Source organism: Ixodes scapularis, unplaced genomic scaffold, assembly GCF_016920785.2.
Source record: "Ixodes scapularis isolate PalLabHiFi unplaced genomic scaffold, ASM1692078v2 PGA_scaffold6__148_contigs__length_123643588, whole genome shotgun sequence".
NCBI lineage: Eukaryota > Metazoa > Arthropoda > Arachnida > Ixodida > Ixodidae > Ixodes > Ixodes scapularis.
The window spans coordinates 6,927,364-6,947,345 of NW_024609881.1; the positions used below are offsets into that span (position 1 = coordinate 6,927,364).

Here is a 19,982-nt window from a genome sequence, read left to right on the forward strand (position 1 = left end):
TGCTCGCTGTGTTAATTTTGAATCGTCTGTTGCTAGTTTAAAGATTGGTTGTCTTCTTCCAGTTTTAATTGCTTACTCTTCCTTCATCCATCACTTGAACCAACACGCTCTTCTCCCAAGAATATAAATGAGTCAGCTTTTTTCTTAAATTTCTATGGCGAAAACATTTTGTGGCTCTTTGTTTTTGTATTTTGGTTTTCTTTTTACAACTTCGAGGACGCGCGGTGGATGAAATTTGATTTCAAAGTCGTTTCATGGTTCCTTTAACGACGTTAAGATTTTCCCCATCAAAAACACGTCTCGTGTCTGTATGAAACCACAACATCTATAATGTTAAATACATAAGCACGCACTTATCATCTCAAGACACTGGCTTCACACGAGCTGTGCTCCTCACGGGAAAGTGTAAGAAGAGAGGATGTTGGGGAGAAAAGCGACGGCGCCCACGCCTACAACAAGCGTCCATGTCCACAATATGATGCACTCGTTGCAAACTCAAACGTTCCAAGTTCTCGGAACTATTTTTACGCCGGTTTCTTTCGAGGTTGGGGATATGCACTGCGAGTCCCAGCAGGCCCCACACATCCTGGAATTCAATAGCTCTTTATTGGCGGCAATACAATCAACAAAAATACAATATGAGTATACATAAATGCACAGTAGTGGCGAAAATGCTGTTCGCGTCGTCTGTCTGCAGTAAAAAAGGAGAAAAGGGGTGGGGGGGGGGGGGGGGGGAGAGCACCGGAGGGACAACACACGAAAACAGCCAAGCGGCAGCGAGGACCGTTCCGCCGCAGTAGCCCGAGGATGCCGCCACTCTGGAATGGGCGGGCCGAGCTACCCCGTGCCGACTTGTTGGGAAATCAGGTTGGCACACTCCAGCGCCCCTTTGCCTAGGATGAAGGTTTCATGGAGTCCCTCCACCACGTGGATGCGAACTTTTCCCTCGCAGCACTGCGAGAAAAAACGAAGGACGCTCAGCCAATGTCAGGGAACAATCGGCCTCTGGAAAAAATGTGTCGACAACCCTGGATTAGGAGAGGTTTTCTTCGGACAACTTCAGCGCAGATGGCCCAGACTCGTTTCCTCGCAGTATTCCAATATATTACTGCTTCGAATTCAGCCGCATTCACTATACTTCATTCACCCCTTCAGCTCACAGTGTGGTGGAGGCTGCATGCTCGTTGGACCAGTCGTAAGCTTTTCTTTCGCCACGTGATCATCCCGCCCATACACACACAAAAAGAGTGGAGCCGGACGACGAAAGGGGAGTGGAAAGGGAAATTGCACCACACCTGCGCCGAGATGGGTGTAAAGCAAAGAAATTAATACGTTATTATTGGTCGTTCCTAATATTTTAAAAGTTAAAGAAAAGTGCAAGTCATGGGACATTCGCTGCACTTGGTCAACCGTATTCACCAGGCGCGGGTAGGGCCTGTCTGACCACTGACTAGTGACGTCATCGACTAAAATGATCACGTGGCGAGCGATAGTCGCCGCTAAGTGAGCGCTTGGTATTCTCCGGTCGTGTTTAGGGTTTATTCTCCCCGCGCGACTAAGAAGCCGACTAACAAATCTTAGTCATGGGGTAGGGCTAGTTTAGCCGGTGTTTAGCGGTTGACTAGCGGCTCAGCGCCATGGCCGACTCGTACCACCGCTGACCGCCACCGCTAGCGAAGCAGTTACTGTCTCGGAACGCTGGGGGACACACCAAGAAAGAATTGGAGGAGCAAACATTGTATAAATAGCCATCTTAAACGGTCAGAGATGCCGCAAAAGAGATCTCAGCAAGGCGCTGGACGACGAGAAAATACGCGTTTACGGGCGCTTCCATAATTATTTATGTCGTTGGCAATGCGGCTGCTGTGATTCTCCCTTGCGTTTTCTTCCGCACTTTTTTCTTTGTAAAACTCTCTCGCGGACAATTATTCTCTCATTGTAACTTTCTTTTTCCTGACAAACATTTAAATATTAGTTTTTATAGAATAAAATGCCCATTTACGCAGCGGTGTTTAAGTACGCGTAAACGTGACCTATCTTTTTATGTCACTTCCGCTAGTTAGTTCTGACTAGATAGTCACCCGCTCGCTTCGAGCTCGTGAATACCGCAGAACTAGTCGATCCTTAGTCGCTGATTTTTTCTCTTAGTTCGCGACTACTTAGACGCGATACTAACTTTAAAACAGCGCTAGTTTGTCACTACTGGTGAATACGGTTGCACAGGTTTAGGCGATGAAGGAACACGTACAAGGAGATGAGGAATGCCACGATGTCGCTCTTTGACGGTGCGAACCAACCGGCGAGATCCACTGATAGTGAGCATCAACCGCTCTGGCCGGTTGATCGCCGACATCGTCTAAATTTGCGGACGATGTCGGCGATGTTGAGAACTAAAACTCCCGAGAAAACTTTGCAGAATACTAAGATTGCGGCTAGTGTGGTTAGACAGAACCAGGGTCGTGTACTCCTGACCAGATCACTCGATTATCACATCCGCCACATGCTTTCGTGCCGTGACTGCAGAGCAGAGTGTCAATTGTGCCACTCTACGTGTACCTTCATCTCACCAGAGTGCGAGGGTCGAGGTTCACCCCTTTGCATCGGAGTGCTATGGGCAGCGGCTGACTTGGAAAAGCGCCTGGGTTAGCGCGATGGGCACGCAAAATATGCTCAGGATTATTACAGGTACACCTTATTCGTCCTAATTGTAAATTAATGTATAATAAAAAATGAAAATAAAAACTGAGCCCAGGGTAGGTTCTTAGGGGACAATTTTACAGAAATTTTATTTACATCCTAAATAAACGTTTTATTTAACCTGCAAGCTAATTATCAACCAATGAAGTGTTCAACTAGAATTCACTTTTCATCCTTTTTTAGTACCAATTATGAGTGAAACCTACTCCTAAAGCCTTATTTCTAAAAAGAAGACTGTAATACTTTTGCACCGTACCTCTTCTTATCACAAAAGGTAATATGTAATATGCACTAGTCTCAAAGAGGAACCCTCGATCACTATCATAAATTAATTCATTTAGAGATGCAATCACTTTTTATCTTGAAAGGGACGCCGTAACAGTTGTGGGCATCTTCTCCAAAAGCGTCAGTAGCTGCTACAGAACAAGCTACAAAACGTCAAATGCCGCTTCCATCCCTGGGATTGGCTCTGCGAGCACGTAGGTTTGGCCCCATTGTCAGCTTAGGGGTGTACGGTGTATAGGCACAGCTCTGGCAAGTTATACCATTCCGTTCCGGTGGTTAGCACTCTATCGTTGAGGTAGAACCTAGCATGCCAGGTTTTTTACTCTATTAATTTATACCCGAGGAACACACCTTGCTCGGATGTTGCGGACGGACGAAAGCAGGCACGAAAACAGCAAACGCGCGAGGCACAGCCAACCCAGACTCTGGGTATCAATCGTTAGTCCGCGACTGTTTCGCCGACATTCTCAACTTTCCGACGATTATAACCAGCGATATTAAGTTGAATGTGGCATACATGTAGGACCTTGGAACAATGGTAGTGCAAGCTGTAAAACAGCAGTCCCCCCATCCCCCAATCACACACAGACAGCATGTACAACCCCCTTACTTTATGCATCAGGTAGCTGAACAGGCTTTGCGCCCCGGTCTTTGTCCGCATGTGGAGCTAACCTAAATTTGTTTTTAAGATCCTCTCCAAATTGGTGAGCACTGGTTCGGTCCCGAATGACGTTATTTCGGACCATCCACTTCAAGGCTGCTTCATACACTCGCGACTGGTTCCGAACGACTGCATTACAACCTCACGCGATATCTCGTGGCCAGAAAATACGCTGGCACGCTGGCGCCATCTATGAGGCAACCCTGGAACTGCATTTTACGACATTGAAGCTTTTGCAGTATTTGCGGGATGAAACGTCCGTACTACGAGAATGGTTGTTTATAAAATTTTCAAAAACTTTTCAAACAAATAGCGAAAGAATGATGCGCGCAGAAAACGGTAAATATACGAAAATCGCGAGTGATCCACGGCTATTGGCAGCAGTGGTCTCCTGGTCGTAAGGAATCGCAAAGAGTGGCAACGCACTGAGTTGCAAGCAATCGCAAGTGTATGAAGGACCCTTGACGCTTCGGTCCAACTGCTAATACAAAAGACAATCTGCAGCCGACGACGTCTTCTTCCTTGTAGGACGGCGCACTCACATTGGTCATGCAAAACCTCGGACAGGTTCGAGCGTGCGCATGACACGATACACTTGAGGCGTTTCCGTAGGTAATTCTGTCACCGCGTCTTCAGTGAACAAAACCGGTTCCTTCTCTCCATTTCCATTCTCTCGCGCACTTTTTTCTCCTATAACCTAAGGAGCGGGTGTCTAGACCCCCCCCAGAAAAGAGGAGGTGTCTCGCCCCCTCAAATGAAAAGCGGGAATCGAGTTGCCCCCTTTCTGGTCGCTCGTCAGCCTTTAAGGCGCGACCGCGCGCAGATTCCAAAATCGGGCGGGAAACGTCACCGAACGCCACGCACCTCGGAGAGGCCGTAGTCGGGGGGAACCTGCATGGCCACCTTGCGGGGCCTGGAGGGCTTGACCAGGGTGACGTCCCCCCGGAACTTGGCCGTGGGGGCGTATGCGCTGCCGGCCTTGAGGAAATCATAGAAGGCGCTCGTGGCCAGGGCGATGTCCTCCCGGCTGGGGCGAACGTCGGAAATGCCCGCCAGCAGCAGGTCCGTGGCCGCCTCCTGCTTCGCCTCCCACGTCGGGTACTGCACCATCTGCCGCTTCACCTGCGGCCGCACGCACGGGACCAGAGTGTAAAATAGACAGGTGGGGAAACGAGAGCCAAATGAGCGACCGGATTGTGTCCCCCTCGGGTTTCTCTCTTTCTGTGGCGCCACCTATGTGGAGCACTACGAACTCTCACTCCGGGTGGGCGACCGGTGGCGACCGTCTAAACTGACAGAGATGGTTTCTTGTGGATTTTCAATAGAGGACTGTCGTGCTCTCGGTTTATTTCGCGTACTCTTCCATAGAGTTCCATGCAATTCCGATTCCAATTTTTTTTCCTCTCGCCGCACCGCCATCTGTCGCAATTCGGGGGTACCCGCAAGCAGACGAGTACACAATCCGGTCACGACGCTGCGGTAGGCTTCTATGGGCAGTTTCCCCACCTGTCTATCTTACACCCTGCACCGGACGTAGCACAAAACACTCCTTTCTACGAAACCTCTCGCTACGGTGGCTGGAATGCGCCTCCGATCAGTACGGCGCGTTCGTTGCATCCAACAAAGCGACCTCTCGATTTCCACCGGATGACGTTCTAAAGGTGTCCCGCTGTCGCCGGCCACGATCCTGGCAGTGTCACGGCAGCGGAGGTGGAGGAGACAGGCGTTCGTTCCGCCTCAGGTCCCTCTCCGGCTTGAAAGTCCACGGAAGCGTCGGCAGTCAGGAGCTGTGACGATACGACGACGGCGACGCTCACAGTCTCGCGCCTTATGGCGGGACTCCTTCGTCCAACTGCCAGCATCGCGACATCCGGCAGCGCGACACTCCGGCTTTTGTGACGTCACTTGCTGCCCCTTGGAGGCCACTTTTGATGCACTGTGATGGGAACTACAGTGTGCCAGAATACGCAGGTTTTTAAGAGCAGCATTTATATGGTGCTTCACCATAAATAGCGTCAAATTACGGCCTTTAGGTGGCGCTTTGAAGGAGGGAGGAACAGAATAGGATAGAAAGAATAGGATATGGGTTAGGTTGAGGTACAATGCCTCGACTGCATTTCCGACTTTCGTATTCGTCATCCTTTCTATCCAAGCATCGAGAGTGGCACGAAAGTGGCAATAAATTGCGTCACGAGCACGTGTCTAGAGCCGCAACAGCAGGTCACTTCTATGACACCGTCGCGCGGAAATATAGGACCACTTTCGAAGACTTCCCAAACACACCAGTCGGAGAATGTTAGTCATTCTAGTTCAGGTAAGGGTTCGGTTAGATTAGGTTAGGTTAGGGTAGTGTGGGCCCAGCTTTGCTCTTAATAGCTTGCAAAGGGCGCCCACCTGAAGGAAATCGATGTCTATGTACTGCGCAAGAAAGGCGCACAGGAAGAAAGCCTCCTCCTCATGAACGTCGGTGTAGCGGCTACGGTGGTGCACCTTGTGCACCTGGATGTACTGGGGCGCCCCGTCGAGGAGCACCAGGCTGCCCACAGGGGCTCCTGCCCGCTGCAGCTGCACCGCCATCTCAAAGGCCACTGTGGCCCCAAACGAGTAGCCCACAATGTGGTAGGGCCCTTGGGGCTGCACCTCCACTAGCCGCTGCACAAAGGTGAAGGGCCACGTGAGACAACGGAAGCGGGACTACGGCACACTCATTATTTCAAACTTCAGAAAGCCAAGAATTTTGTTTCAATTATCGAAAGTTTCAATTATCAGACATTCATCTAGATTAGATGCGAGATAAAATTATGACTTGCCACATGAACGGCTACATATACAAAGCAGATATTTAATAACTTCCTCTGCGTAGGTCTACAAATCATAAGCAGGTGTGCACGCATTAAACATTCGTGAAATGTGCGACATAACTATATTTATCCCACAAAGAGGGTTATCGTGGACGGTTTAGACAGCACAAGACAACTCAAATCAAAATTAGGTTTGTTCACTGGATGAAGAAGTTGTCTAATGTGACCTTTTAGGAAGGTGACACATGAGCGATGAAAATGGACACCACAGGGCAGTTTTCATAGCGACTTGCGCGGACGCTGTGATGTGAACCTATGCCATGTCGCCACGTCACAGTGACCGCGAAAGTTGCTGTGGAAATTTTCTCGTGGTGCCCGTTTTTATAGCTCAGGTGTGCCCTGCTGGAGCCCCGTTGAGTGCGCTACTCACTGAGCAACGGTGCACCGCGGAGAAGCAACACGTGCGGAAGCAAACTCCGCGAGTGTTGCCACTCTGCAGGGCCACGGGAAGAAAAAGTATTAATTATACGAAAACTGCGTTCGAATAAAGAAGTTTTGGAATTAAGCACAAGTATGAAATATCCGAGTTTCAACTATCACGATGCTTACAGACGGCCCTCTGGCGGCAAAGCCGGAATGAGTCGTACAGCTAACCTATTTTCTGCACAAATGGAACCCGAGAATACTTGAATAAAACGCCGCTGTCCAAGAGGCTGATGATGCGTTTGCATTAGTACCCGCATGACAGAGAAAAGCTGACGTTGTCCGTCTGTGACAAAACAGTGGAAAGGGAAGCGCGCTGCTTAGAGACGAGGAAAGTAGTGAAGGACAAAGGCGAGATGGAGATGATGTCACGGGGCGGAAGCCAGTGCACGCGCGGATGCTGGGGAGAGTCTGAACTTGCATGTGCACGGAGCGCGTATGCCTTGTTTGCGCTACAAAAAAGAGTGTGAAGCTTGTACTAGCGCTGGACTAAGTAGTCTAGGAAATCGCGTACCGCCGCCGATTCGCAATTTCCCACGTGGTCCGTCAACAACCCAAGTCCAGCCTGGTTCTTTCACGAGAGAGAGATTCCACTCCCCTCTTATTGGTACATAAGACACAACTCTCAAAACACTCAATCTAAACTATAAATAAACGCGACGTCACACAAATATTCACAAACGCACGCAAAGCAAAGGCTAAACACAAAAAGGGTCCCCAGGCCTCGTGTCCCGCGATTACCCCAGATCCCGTCGCACGCACTTGCCTGTCCCAGAGCCCGCCCGGAGTCCTAAGAGACTTTTGCCCCCGGTCCCCTCGTCTATATCCAACACCCCCAAGAAGTGAAGGCCGCAATGCTCTTCTCGTGACGTCGCAAAGGAAGGCCATGGGGGGCGCGCGTCGAAGCGAAGGCAACGCGCGTGGATCGACCGTCGTAACGCGCTTTTAGTCACATACGCGTGTCATATTAGCTAAAATGAAAGCTGCACGTAGCAATGGGTCTAGAAAACATTTTATTACACGTGCAAAATATTACACCGCTAAATAATTGGTGTGAAATGGCACGAGGTAGGCGTATAAGGGAATACATTGAGTCACGCAATTATTGCTGTAGGAATGCATGTTTTACACAGAAAGACTTTGACAAAATGGCGAGACACGCAATGCTTAGACACAGCAAAACAGATCACTGTTAAATGTCAGGTAGATGTTATCAACACGGACACGGCTAGACAAGTGTCACTTACAATCATGTAAGCAATGCTATCGCATTCAGTCACTGAATTCTTGCATCATACCGTGGCCACAGGGCAAGAGTAATGTAATTTCGATCAATTGACATTATGGGGTCGACAAATCAGCTTGCGACGCTCGTATAATCACTCAAGACCGTGAGCTGTTAAGTTCCATATCATTTAATGAAAATATATTAACTTTTCCGTGTGACAGGGGTACTAAACTTACCATTTACAGTCAACTAATTTACCTCTCCCTATGAGCTCGAGCTACCTTAGAGTAAAATATAACTTATTTTGTATAAAATTTACAATTACCTTAGTACAGTTAAGATTCTAGTATAAACGCGGTAAGGACAATAAATTAACATTAGTATAAATAAACACATAAGCACAAGCAACGCACTTTGTATAATTGCACGAACTTGTTCACCTTCCAGTGAAAACTAGAACATTACCACGCATATTTACAAATGTCGACGCAACCGCACCCGGGTACCGACGATTGGTGGCCAAGTGTACACCCTACTAAGTTGGCTTGTTCCTTCGTTATAGCGTCAACTCATCTTTATCTGTCTCGTGTTGTCGCCCTTTCCACCACCCGTCGAGCTCGGCTCGCGCCTGGCTCCGGTTGGTCAACTTCAGAATCACCCAAGAAGTGACGTCTGCTGGACAAGACTTCTCAGTGCTCAAAAGGACTGTCGTCCATCAAAGACGCAGGATTTGCGGCCAAGTGTACACCCTACTAAGTAGGCTTGCTCCTTCGTTACAGGTGAGTGAACAGAACTTGAATCTTCCCTTTGTTTCGGAATATTCTTCGAGTTTTTGTGGCCGCAAATCCTTGCAAATCTGTGTGAATCTCTGTGATTTCTTTGTACTGTTAAGGGGGTTGATTTGGGCACGTACAGAGTTTGTATTGGATGCTTTGTTCCGCGAAAAAAAAGAACCGTACCTTTACTTCGCATCAACATGTTTTGAACGTCAAATCAATCTTTCCCAACGCGAAAATTCTGCTTCTGTCATTATGCATTGCGCGACTGTTGCTTTGCGCGGGATGTGTTGAGGCTAATCCGGGACCTGACAAGATGGATCTGGTCTTGGAGTTCCTTCAGGGTGTCATTGCTTCGAACAAAAAGAACCAGAGAGAAACTACAGTTACACTAGCGTGCATTAACGCCGAAATTGCAGACATATCACGGCGTGTGTCGCATCTTGAAGAATCTTTTCGCGAGGTTACTCGCTTAAAAGAGGAAGTAAAATCTCTGAATCTGACGGTTTCTAATCTTAAAACAGAGATCGAAGGTATCATCACCAGGCAACACAGAATGGAAGATGTAATTAGTGTCGTTGATGACTTAAACAATCGTTTTCGTAGAAAGAACCTATTAGTGGAAGGTCAACCTGAACAAGAACGTGAAACCTGGAACGACACAGAGAACAACGTTCACGCGTTCTTCTTAACCCATCAAAGCATCACCTCCGGTGAAATCGAGCGCGCGCACCGGATTGGGCGGCCTAGGGCTGGGACACATAGGCCGATAGTTATAAAATTTCTGAGTTACAAACGCAAGTGCGAGGTCTTAAGCAATGCTCCCATGTTGAAAAACCTGATATCCCCCGAAGTCTGAATTGAAGAGGATTTTTCGCCCAGTGTGCAGCTTGCCCGCAAAAGACGCCGTGACTATGCGAAAGAAAACCGAGGTACAAATAGATTCTGACTATCATACGATAAGCTTACATTGAATGATGTTGTTCACTCTTACGATGCAAACAGTGATCAAGTTATCTCAGTCACCCGAGGCGACACGATAGACCACCGCCATGACCTCAAAATAAATATAAAACCAATTCTTGCCCACTACGCATATTGGCCCACACTTTTTCCTGGTAGCCAACTTCCTCAGTCTATTGCCGAAGCAGGATGACTTGATGGCTTATATTGACTCTTGTTCTGCTGATGCTGTTTTGGGAACGAAACCCTGGCTTATTTCGAATATTGCGAATTCAGAGCTGTCTCTTGCAAACTCGTTTACTATTTATCACAAAGACCGAACTGGTACCAGGGGAGGCGGAGTTATGGCAGCTGTCAGAAACACCATCCCATCCTCTTTGCTTTTCTTTCATAGCTTTCTCAAAATTTTATGGATTACCGTTAAACTATATTTTCAGTCGTGTCTAATAAGGGCGTGTTACAGGCCCCCTAGCTCTTCCAGCCGACTTTGTTGAAAATATAACTACAGTTATTGACGAAGTTGATTCTAAAATCCCTCAGAGCCCTCTCATATCAGCTGGCGTTTTTAACTACCCCGGTATTGATTGAGCTAGGGTGCCTTCATGTGCACTTCGCAATGCCAACTGCCAGTTTCCCTTTCCCACACCTTCTTCCACCGCCATTTTGTTCCTCTCATTGTTTTCCAGTGCGCCGGAAAGTGACCTTTAGTCCATCGGTCCTCCCATCCGAGGGGGAAAATGCTAATCCTTCCTCCGTGGGTTTCACAACGCTGCTCCGAACTTGTGAGATAAGGTGCTTGTTTCCCGTAGGGTTATAAGTAGGGTGTGTATTTTCCGGTTTTAACCGAAAAACACCGATAAACATCCGTCGGTGACGAAAATACAAAATCGGTTAAAACCGAAAAACACCGGTGGTTGGATTTTTTCGTTCTGGTTAAAACCAAAAAACACCGGTCGTGGCATGATTCCGACCTAGCGAAACCCTTCCCCCGTAGAGGTTCGTCAAACGTGTTATCTCGTGGATCCTGCATTCTTCCAGTGTTTATACATGGCTTGCACGTGGCGTCAGTCCGCCCTCCTTTCTAGGGGTCAAGAGCATTTAGTGAACGCAGTGGAAGCTAAGCTCTCATACGCCTTTTCCCCCATTGTGTCTCCCATGGGCCCCTTTTGTGGAAAAATTAACGCAGTGGAGGGTAGGCTCTCACGTGCCCTTTCCCCATTGTGTCTGGCCAAGTGATGTCGGTGCAAACCATGTATTCAGAGGTTGCTGAGGTTCCTGGAAGACACTGCCAACGTCCGTGTCGTACAGGAGCCTGCCTTTTCATAATTGTGGGTTGTGAACCGCAAGGAACGTGCTGCCATGACGGATGCAAGCCTCTCGAGGTATGCTTGCATCTACTATAATAACCAAGTGTGAGAATTAGATGCTTCCTAGAGAAGAAGTGTATGAAATATGCGAATAAAATTGGAACTCTCTGTTGGTGATCAATCGCATTTTTTTCCACCGATAATCACCGATTTTAGCCTCGTAGTGAGACGTTCCACCGAAATACACCGGTGTTTTGAAAATAAATAAACACCGAAAAACATCCGCCGATTTTTCTCACAAATAAACACCGGAAAATACACACCCTAGTTATAAGCCCCACGGATTATCGCCAAGAACCAAAATGGCTGCTGGTTTGTCGACAAATTGTATTACAAAGGGTGGCATCACCCTAGCAAAGCGCACATGAAGGCTCCCTTGATTGGGCTACATGTACAGTGTCCGATAAATGCCCCGAAAAAAATGAGTGGCGGAGATTGTTGGAAATGGCCGACTATACTTTAATCTGCAAGATATGATTACCACGCCTACACGTGAAAATGCAGTTTTATATTTAATTTTCACCACCCTTCCCGAGCATGCATCTATACGCGTCATCGACAAAATTAGTGATCATTGTATTATCCACTCCGATTTTGCCCTGACTCTAAACAAACGGAACCAAACTAGCAAAGAAATCTTTGATTATAAGAGAGTTGATACGAAAACTTCGTATTCTTTATTAAGTGAATTTTTTTTGTGCATTTCTGAGTGGGTTTGATGAACGGTCTTTAAACCACGATTGGGTCCTGTTTCGGGATAAGTTACTGGAGGCTCATGCTGTATGTGTATACCCACTGTAAAAATCACCCCTAGCCTGTACAAACCATGGTTTACGACAAGAATTAAACGCTACCTCCAAAAAAAGGAACATCTGTACAGTCGTGCCGTGCTTTCACATAGTTAGCACGATTGGACCATTTATCATGCTCACTCAGTATTCTGCGAAAACGAAATAAAAATGCCAAGCAACTTTTTTTCGATGACGATGTCTGAAACATGTCTCAATCCGCCGCAAAAACGTTTTGAAAAGTAATAAATCCAAAGCCAACTCCAGTATTACCTTGTATCTTTTGTGACGACGGATCAGTACAAACTTCACATCAATTAGCTGTTGGTTTTCATACTTTTTAGCAGTATTTTTACTGAGGAGAACGCGTTTCCACATCCTACTTGTATTTCCTCACTTACCGAAAATATAATGAACGATATTGGCCATTTCTAGTTACGGAGTAGAGTGTGCCATTGATCGTTTGCAAACCAACTCTAGCCCAGGTCCCAATGGAATATCTACTAAGTTTTTAAAATTAACCAAACACATATTGTCACGGATGACAAGTCATGAGGCGATAATAACTGAAGAGACTAAACGTTTAATGGGGCGAACTTGTGCACAGAAAATAAAAAAAGAACAGAAAAAAGCAGAGAGTCGCGGGCGTCGAGGTCGGCGTGAGAGCAGAGTCGAACGCTGGGGCGAAACTGACTGCGGCTCGCCACGCGGAGCCCCTTATGTACAGTCGGGGCCCAAAGTCTCCAGGACGCGCGAGCTGCGACTGAAACGCATTGTTCTGCCATCTGCCGGCGGGTTGCCTTGTTTCGAGATCAGACAAAAGCGCATGCGCGTCCTACTGTGCCTGCAAGCATGTGTGGTTTTCCGCTTTTTTCCGGCGCGGCGCCTAACTCGAAATCGGGCGGGTGGTACTGCCTCGGAGATAGCGCTTGCGGCCGACGAGCTCTGCTACACATTCCGAAACCGGAGATACCGCCTACGGCATTACGCCGCATTTTGCCGTGTCAGCGCATCTTGCTTTATAACCAGCTGAGCTTATCGCTCAGTTGAGCAGCCGTGACTCCTTGCTTCGTAAGTGCCATGTCAGTAAGCGGTATCTGCGAGGCGGTACCACGCGCCCGATTTAGAGTTAGGCGCCGCAATGCAGAAAAGCGGGAAAAAACACATGCTTGCAGACAGAGTAGGACGCGCATGCGCTTTCGTGTGATCTCGAAACCAGGCGACCCGCCGGCAGATGGCAGAGCGATGCGTTTCAGTCGCAGCTCGCGCGTCCTGGAGACTTTGGTCCCCGACTGTACATGCGTTAGCTTCTGGAATAATCGGCGTAGAATGTTCGACGCGTAGAACATTCAGACCTCGAACAAGCCCAACAGGATTCTCGAATTTACCAGAAAACTAAATTGCAGGATTAACAAAAATGCGTCGCTCCCAGGAATCGAATCCTGGCTTTTCGCGTGGGAGGCAGGCAAGATAACCGTTAGGCCACGCACGCGCTGCCTACTTGGCCAGCTGCGCGCGCGGCAATATCTGGAGTTCTACTGTGCAGGCTGTTTCAACAATCTGTCTCCACTGTCAACTACCTGATGACAGGAAACTTGCTCATGCCATTCCAATTTTTAAAACCGGAGATAAAAATAATTTCAATAGCTACAAGCCCATATCGCTCACTTCCGTTTCATTTAAAATCTTTGATCATATACATTCATCACACGTTATGACCTACTTACCTTCAAACAGCCTTCTGTTTTCTAATCAGCATGGGTTTCAACGTGGTCATTCCTGCGAAAAACAACTATTTGAATTAATTACTGACCTTCACCTTTCTGTTCATTCCTCTTTTCCTACGATGCTATTTTTATTGATTTCGCTAAAGCTTTTGATCGGGTTCCCCATAGCAGACTTATAAAGAAATTAGAAACTATGAATATAAACGCTTCTGTTATTAAGTGGATAACTGCTTTTTGAACAAACCGCTCTCAATTTTTTGTAATTAACAAGTGCGTCTCCTCCCCAATGCCGGTGAAGTCTGGCGTCCTTCAGGGCTCCGCCCTCGGTCCGGTATTGTTTCTTTTATATATAAATGACCTTCACTCTAACATTCAATCTACCATACGTCTCTTTGCGGACAATTTCGTCATTTATCGGGTCATTTCTAACCCCTTGGATTTTCGCATACTCCAACGGGACCTAGACGTTGTCCAGCAATAGTGCGCCACATGGTTTATGCAAATAAGCACTAACGAAACTAAAGCTGTTACATTTACAACGAAATTACAAATCCCTCATCACGCGTACATGAATGGAGAGGACCACTGAAAACGTTATGTCGATTAAATACCTCGGCGTCCACCTAACAGCTAACTTATCATGGAACCTTCATATTGAACATGTAGCCCGGAAAACTTCCAGAACTGTTGGTTTTCCTAAACGCTCTTTATTTCAAGCTAAGAAAGAAACTTAACTCTTTGTCCATACTACCCTCGTCATGTCGCAGTAGGAATACGCATCCACCATACGGCACCCTCGTCAGCTTTACTTAACCAACCATTTGAGGCACTTCAAAATAAAGCTGCAAGATTTATAACCCGCGAGTTCTCCCGTACTTCTAGCGCGTCTAACGCAAAACGTAGCCTCAACCTAACCCAACTGCAGTACAGACGATGTATTGCTCCCATGTCATTTTTCTGGAAGATCTATCATAAATCATCTCCCTTTAGGACCTCATTCATTCAGCCTGCACATCGTATTTCGTCTCGCGTAGATCATCGCCCATCTTTGCCCGCACTAACTTGTTAAAGAATTCCCCTCTGGGTATTGTCATCTCCGGATGAAACAGCCTGCCCGGAGAAATCTCGTTAATCACTTCACCTAATATGCTCATTAGTTCCTTAAGTAATATGTACCAACCTATATAGTGCTGCTTTGTGTCATGTTTTCATCCAGTGTTCTTGTTATTTATATTGTTTATTGCTTCTTTAACATTGTTTAAGCCAACTATGTAATCGTTTTGTTTCCACTTGGCCCAATAGTATTAAATTTTGTACTATCGCTCCCCCCCTATGTAATGCCCGTTTGGGCCTTTAGGGTAAATAAATAAATAAATAGAAAAATAAATATCATTCTATCACGAAAAAAAAAAACCGACTGCAGAATTTTACTCGCGTCCCACATGACCAAGAAAGCCCGTAAATAGTTGTTTCTCACCTGCCGATCGTATCCATACGTTCCACAATATCTGGCACGAAAACATTTGAACACGAACTTTAAGTTTCTCTTTGTCGTGAGAGAGAGGTCTATCGATAATCGACCAGTGTCATCGTTGGCTAGTTGCCACACATGTCACTCAAACCGTAGGAGGACCTGTCCCGCGAATCCACGTAAATGCCGTAGTATCAAGCGAACACACACAAAAAAAAAAACTACCCGAGACTGTGGTGACGACAAAAAAAAAACGACGGCTGGGAAGATCAAAAGAACTTCATACACACACACAAACAAGAGCAGCGGTAGCAGTGTAGGAGGCTTAACGTTGTCGATTCATCTCTTGCTCGTGTGCGCTACCAGCGGAGATGACTGGATTTTTCCTCGGTTCCCTTCCCTTCTGAATGTCTCAGCCTTCCTTCTTAGATAGTCAGCAGGTCACACACAACGTAAATTTACCGAAATCGGAGCCCGTAACGGGGGAAGAAAGCGTCGCAGCGTACCGGTTCATTTGAAAAGTGTGGGGGGCTGCTGGACTGCACGTCGTCCCGCGGTTACGGGGATAATCATGAATATAAACTTGGTACTTTCAACTTTGGTAGCGCGTTGTATATTACGTTTATATTACATATATAATAAATTGTACAAGACTGCGCTTTCAAAACATATATTAATGTCGGATAAACGCTCATGAACACCACCGTGCCACTCGACTAGGAACGTTTATTTCACGTCGATTCCAGAAATTTTCTCACGTTGTTGCGCCATGGACTTCCTTCTCCGACATTGTGACGTAACCACTCGGAGCGCTACGGCCTTCTCTTCTAGGAGGTGTTTCTATATCTCGTCGATGGGCGAGAAGGTTTCTCTTCGCCCGCCCTAAGGCGCCTGCAGCTCCATCCAGTGGCTAGGAGAGAAAGTGGCACGTCGGGAGCCGAATTCAAGATCCAAATCGACCCCGCGGCAATACGACCATGTGGTTGTCTGTCTGTATGGGCCCCAAGGCACTCTCAAGCTGTCAACGACAACTTTTTCGCCTGGGGACCCTCAACTCTGTGTTGGAAATAAATGGAATTGAATTAAATCGTGTCTGAGGCGAGGCAACTGCATAGCCGCATCGTGGAAACGATGCCAGAGTGGCTTGATGGGCGCCCTCGTAAATGCACGGTGTACCGTAGTAGGTGGCAAAAAAAATAAATAAAAGAAGATCCATCGGTGGATCTTCAGGAAATGCGTCAGTACGACCCTTGGGAAACGCCACACATGTTCCCCTTTGGAAAACGATAACACCGATCCTGTAACGAAGTGAAAAAAAGACATCGAAAAATAGAGGAAGGAAAAGAGAAAACCAAAAGAGAAAAGGAAAGGGGTGAGCATTAGCGTTTCCCAAAAAAGGCATCATTGGCGTTTCTCGAGAGTCCCCCTAACGCATTTTATACCCCACTTACACGGGCAACCGTAACCTGAGTTGAGGTACCCTTGACTGCAGTTATGCTCAACCGCAGTTACAACACTATACTTTCGGTCAGCTATTTTTCGGAAGTCAAAAGTGTGCGTGCGCAGCTTCGATGGGCGCTCAAGAGGCGGAAGCGCACGTGCGCTTGTCGTTGGTGTCGTCAGCGATGCAACCCCCAGGATATAATCAACGAGCTTGGCGATGTCCGCAGCGTCAATATCCAAACGGGTGCCCACTGGGCAGCCGTTTAGCCACTGTCGTGTGCGCTTCCGGCTCGGGTACAGTGTGTGCAAGCATGCACTACCAAAGCGTTCGATTCGGGCTCGTGACAATACCTCGACGTGAATTCGGGTAATGATTCGTGCCCGATCGCCGCGATAACGGGAATAGCCGAATCCTATCAATGTCGGAACTCTGTCGAGTGGACGAATATCGCTCTTTTTCTTTAATTTTTTCCGCCACTCTCATCGCGTGGAGAAAAATTAAACTAAGGCGCGCTTCACAGCTATAGGTTACGAATTTCAGGGAACGATTCTAAGCGGTATTAACTAAAAGTCCAAGAATGGTTACATCGCCCCTTTAAGCTGCAGTCGCACTTCCCATACATAGTACAGAAGACGAGATCATCTGCCCTCGCGCAGGTTAGGAACATGTTTGTACGTATGCGAGCTTCGAACATGTCTGTCCAATCTGGCAGGAAGGAACAAGCCTCAGAAAGTGTCTGCAGAATGTATTTAGGCGATGTATTACAGCGCGGTCCACTTGTAACGACAATGAGAAATCCCTAAAATTCATTTGTAATAACCGATTATTGTAGTATCAGGATGAGAAACTGGGCCTTTCTAGTCTGGAATCGATTGTTATGGGCGGTACATTGTTATACGTGGTATCGTTATAAGTGGATTGCACAGTAGGAGCGTCACCGCGACTAAGAGTTTGTGCAGTCCTCCTGCAATCTTTCGGTCGACACCGCGCGCGACACCTCGCGCCTGCCGGCCGGAGGGAGGGCGGGCGGTGCGAACGCACCTTTAGGTAGATGGCGGCCAGCTCCCCTATGCTGCGTGCGGGGACGTCGCGAGTGCGCTGCAGCCCCACGGCCCGCACGGGAAGCTCCCGGGCCAGCTTCGAGAGGGACCCCACGTGGCCCTCGATGGGATGCACCAGGAACACCGGCCCGCCGGGGCGCCCGTTCATCTCCACCGCCACTTGGTCCGGCACCAGCTTCTCGATCAGCGTCAGCCGGGGAAACTCCGACACCGACTCGTCCTCTGCGCGGCAAAAGTGCCTGTGAGCCTGGCACGCTCGCTAGGTATTTTTAAACTACGGCAAAGAAGATCACCTCAAAATCTTTTTACTGTTTGGACCATTATTCACTTTGTGTACGATCGCTGTTGGCTCTGGTGATTAACATTAGCAAAATTCGTTCCTATGTACGTATTGTTTTGCAACTAAAGCGGTATTTGGACGGGGGGGGGGGGGGGGGGGGGTGGCGACATGAAGTGCTTCGATCGCTTACGCCTTCCTTGTACTTCACATTTTCTTCGCTGCCTGGAACATACAAGACGGCACACCAATTCTTCGGGCCACAACAGACCTGGATGACATTGGCATTATCGGCAACCTGGATGACATCGGCATTCCCCAACACTCGACTTCCTACGACTGCCTGCATCTGATGCCTATCGGCTGCCGCTGATTGGCATAAACTTCGACGCCAGGGGACCAAAAATGGGCACGGCCTTTGACCACAACCTACAAAAGGAGCCACCGGTCTCCGTCTGGACGGGGCTCGGTGCCGAAATGAAGTGCTTCGATCGCTTACGCTTCCTTGTACTTTAGGTTGGCCTCTCTTATTATGACGTTAGCTACCGTTCAAAAGAAAGTTACTTGTCGGTGCCGTGCCTTAGCACCATCGTGTATGTGTGTATTCATGCCATTTGTAAAACCTTGCTATTTCAATGTGCTGTTGAAGCGTATGTAGTTAAGCTGTTACTAATGATGGCCGGAGATGTCTAGGACAACCCTGGGCCATTCACAGAGCGACAAGCGGAACATCTGCTCAAGGGTATTGCGATCCTGCCAAAACTAGAAAAAGGGCAAGATTCTCTTTTTAACGAATTAACAGTTGTAAAACAAAACCAGCTTAATGTTAACACAAAACTGGATAACCTATCGCGCAAAATGGCTGCACTAGAAACAGAAATGGCGTCGTTAAGTACTGTGAAAGTAGAGATGCAAGAAATAAAGGATGTCGTCACAGAGCTTACTAGACAGGTCGATCATCCGTCAGCACTACAGGATGACTTGGAAAACAGATCGAGGCGTTCCAATCTTATCTTTTACGGAATAGAGGACGACGAAAAAAAAAAAAAACGTTGTCCCAAGCACAAATCAAAGATATGGAAATATGTGAAACTAAACTCGGACCAAAACTTTCCGAGTCATTCAGACATAGAGCGCTCCCATACGCTGGGATGCTTTAGATCTGACAAGCTAAGGCCCGTGACTGTAAATATTTTGTCTTTAAAAAAAAAAAAACGCCTTCTATCTTTGGGATTTAAGCTCAAGGATTCTGGAATTGCTATTAGTGAGGATTTTTCCAAAAATATGCGTTACGAACGAAGGCAGCTTTTGCTATTTGGGAAGTCGCAAGGAGATAGGTTTATTGTCGGGGACTCTACTTTTTTCTATGACGACAATAAACAGTCAGTTAGAGCTCTATCATAACAATCCCGTAATCGGCATCATCAACCCGTATCTCCAGTGCTTGATCTTCTTGTTCTGCTTTTGAGCTGTCGCAGCATACAAATAAGGTCGACGACTTCTCCTCCCTTCTTGCATCAATAAAATCTAGCCTAGTCATTGGCACTGAATCCTGGTTGGATGCTTCTTTTACTAACGCCGAGGTTTTTCACTCCGACTTCTGTGTCTGTCGCAAGGACAGAAACACGCATGACGGTGGCGTCTTTATCTTGGTTCATCACAGCTTGCAGAGCACTGGAATCAATACTAATCACTGTGCTGAGTCAGTATGGTGTAGGGTAGCACTTCAAAACGGTGTATTTTTGACGGTTGGTTCTTTTTACGGACCTCCAGGTTTTAGTTGTCAGTCCCTGCTAGAAATATCAGACACGCTGCTATTGCCCTGAATATTTGATACTAGGAGGTGATTTCAACTTTCCCTTGTGCAATGATAATCTGGTCTTCCATTTCTTCTTCGTTCACCAATTTTATTTCAAGTTGCAATATTTATCAAAACGTATTATCGCCAACAAG

The 19,982-nt window shown here is 47.3% G+C and overlaps 1 protein-coding gene across 1 annotated transcript in view; it reads right to left on the reverse strand.

The window, feature by feature from the left end:
* Positions 1-742: 742 nt before the first annotated feature.
* Positions 743-19,982, reverse strand: part of LOC121838336 (fatty acid synthase-like) — a 48,002-nt gene continuing 28,762 nt past the window's right edge. Inside the window, exons 7-10 of the mRNA XM_042294527.1 lie at positions 17,733-17,974; positions 6,038-6,295; positions 4,508-4,765; positions 743-954 (exon numbers count right to left, since the gene is read on the reverse strand). Coding sequence (XP_042150461.1) covers positions 838-954; positions 4,508-4,765; positions 6,038-6,295; positions 17,733-17,974 — 875 coding nt within the window. The 3' untranslated portion in view covers positions 743-837. The remainder of the gene's footprint in view (positions 955-4,507; positions 4,766-6,037; positions 6,296-17,732; positions 17,975-19,982) is intronic.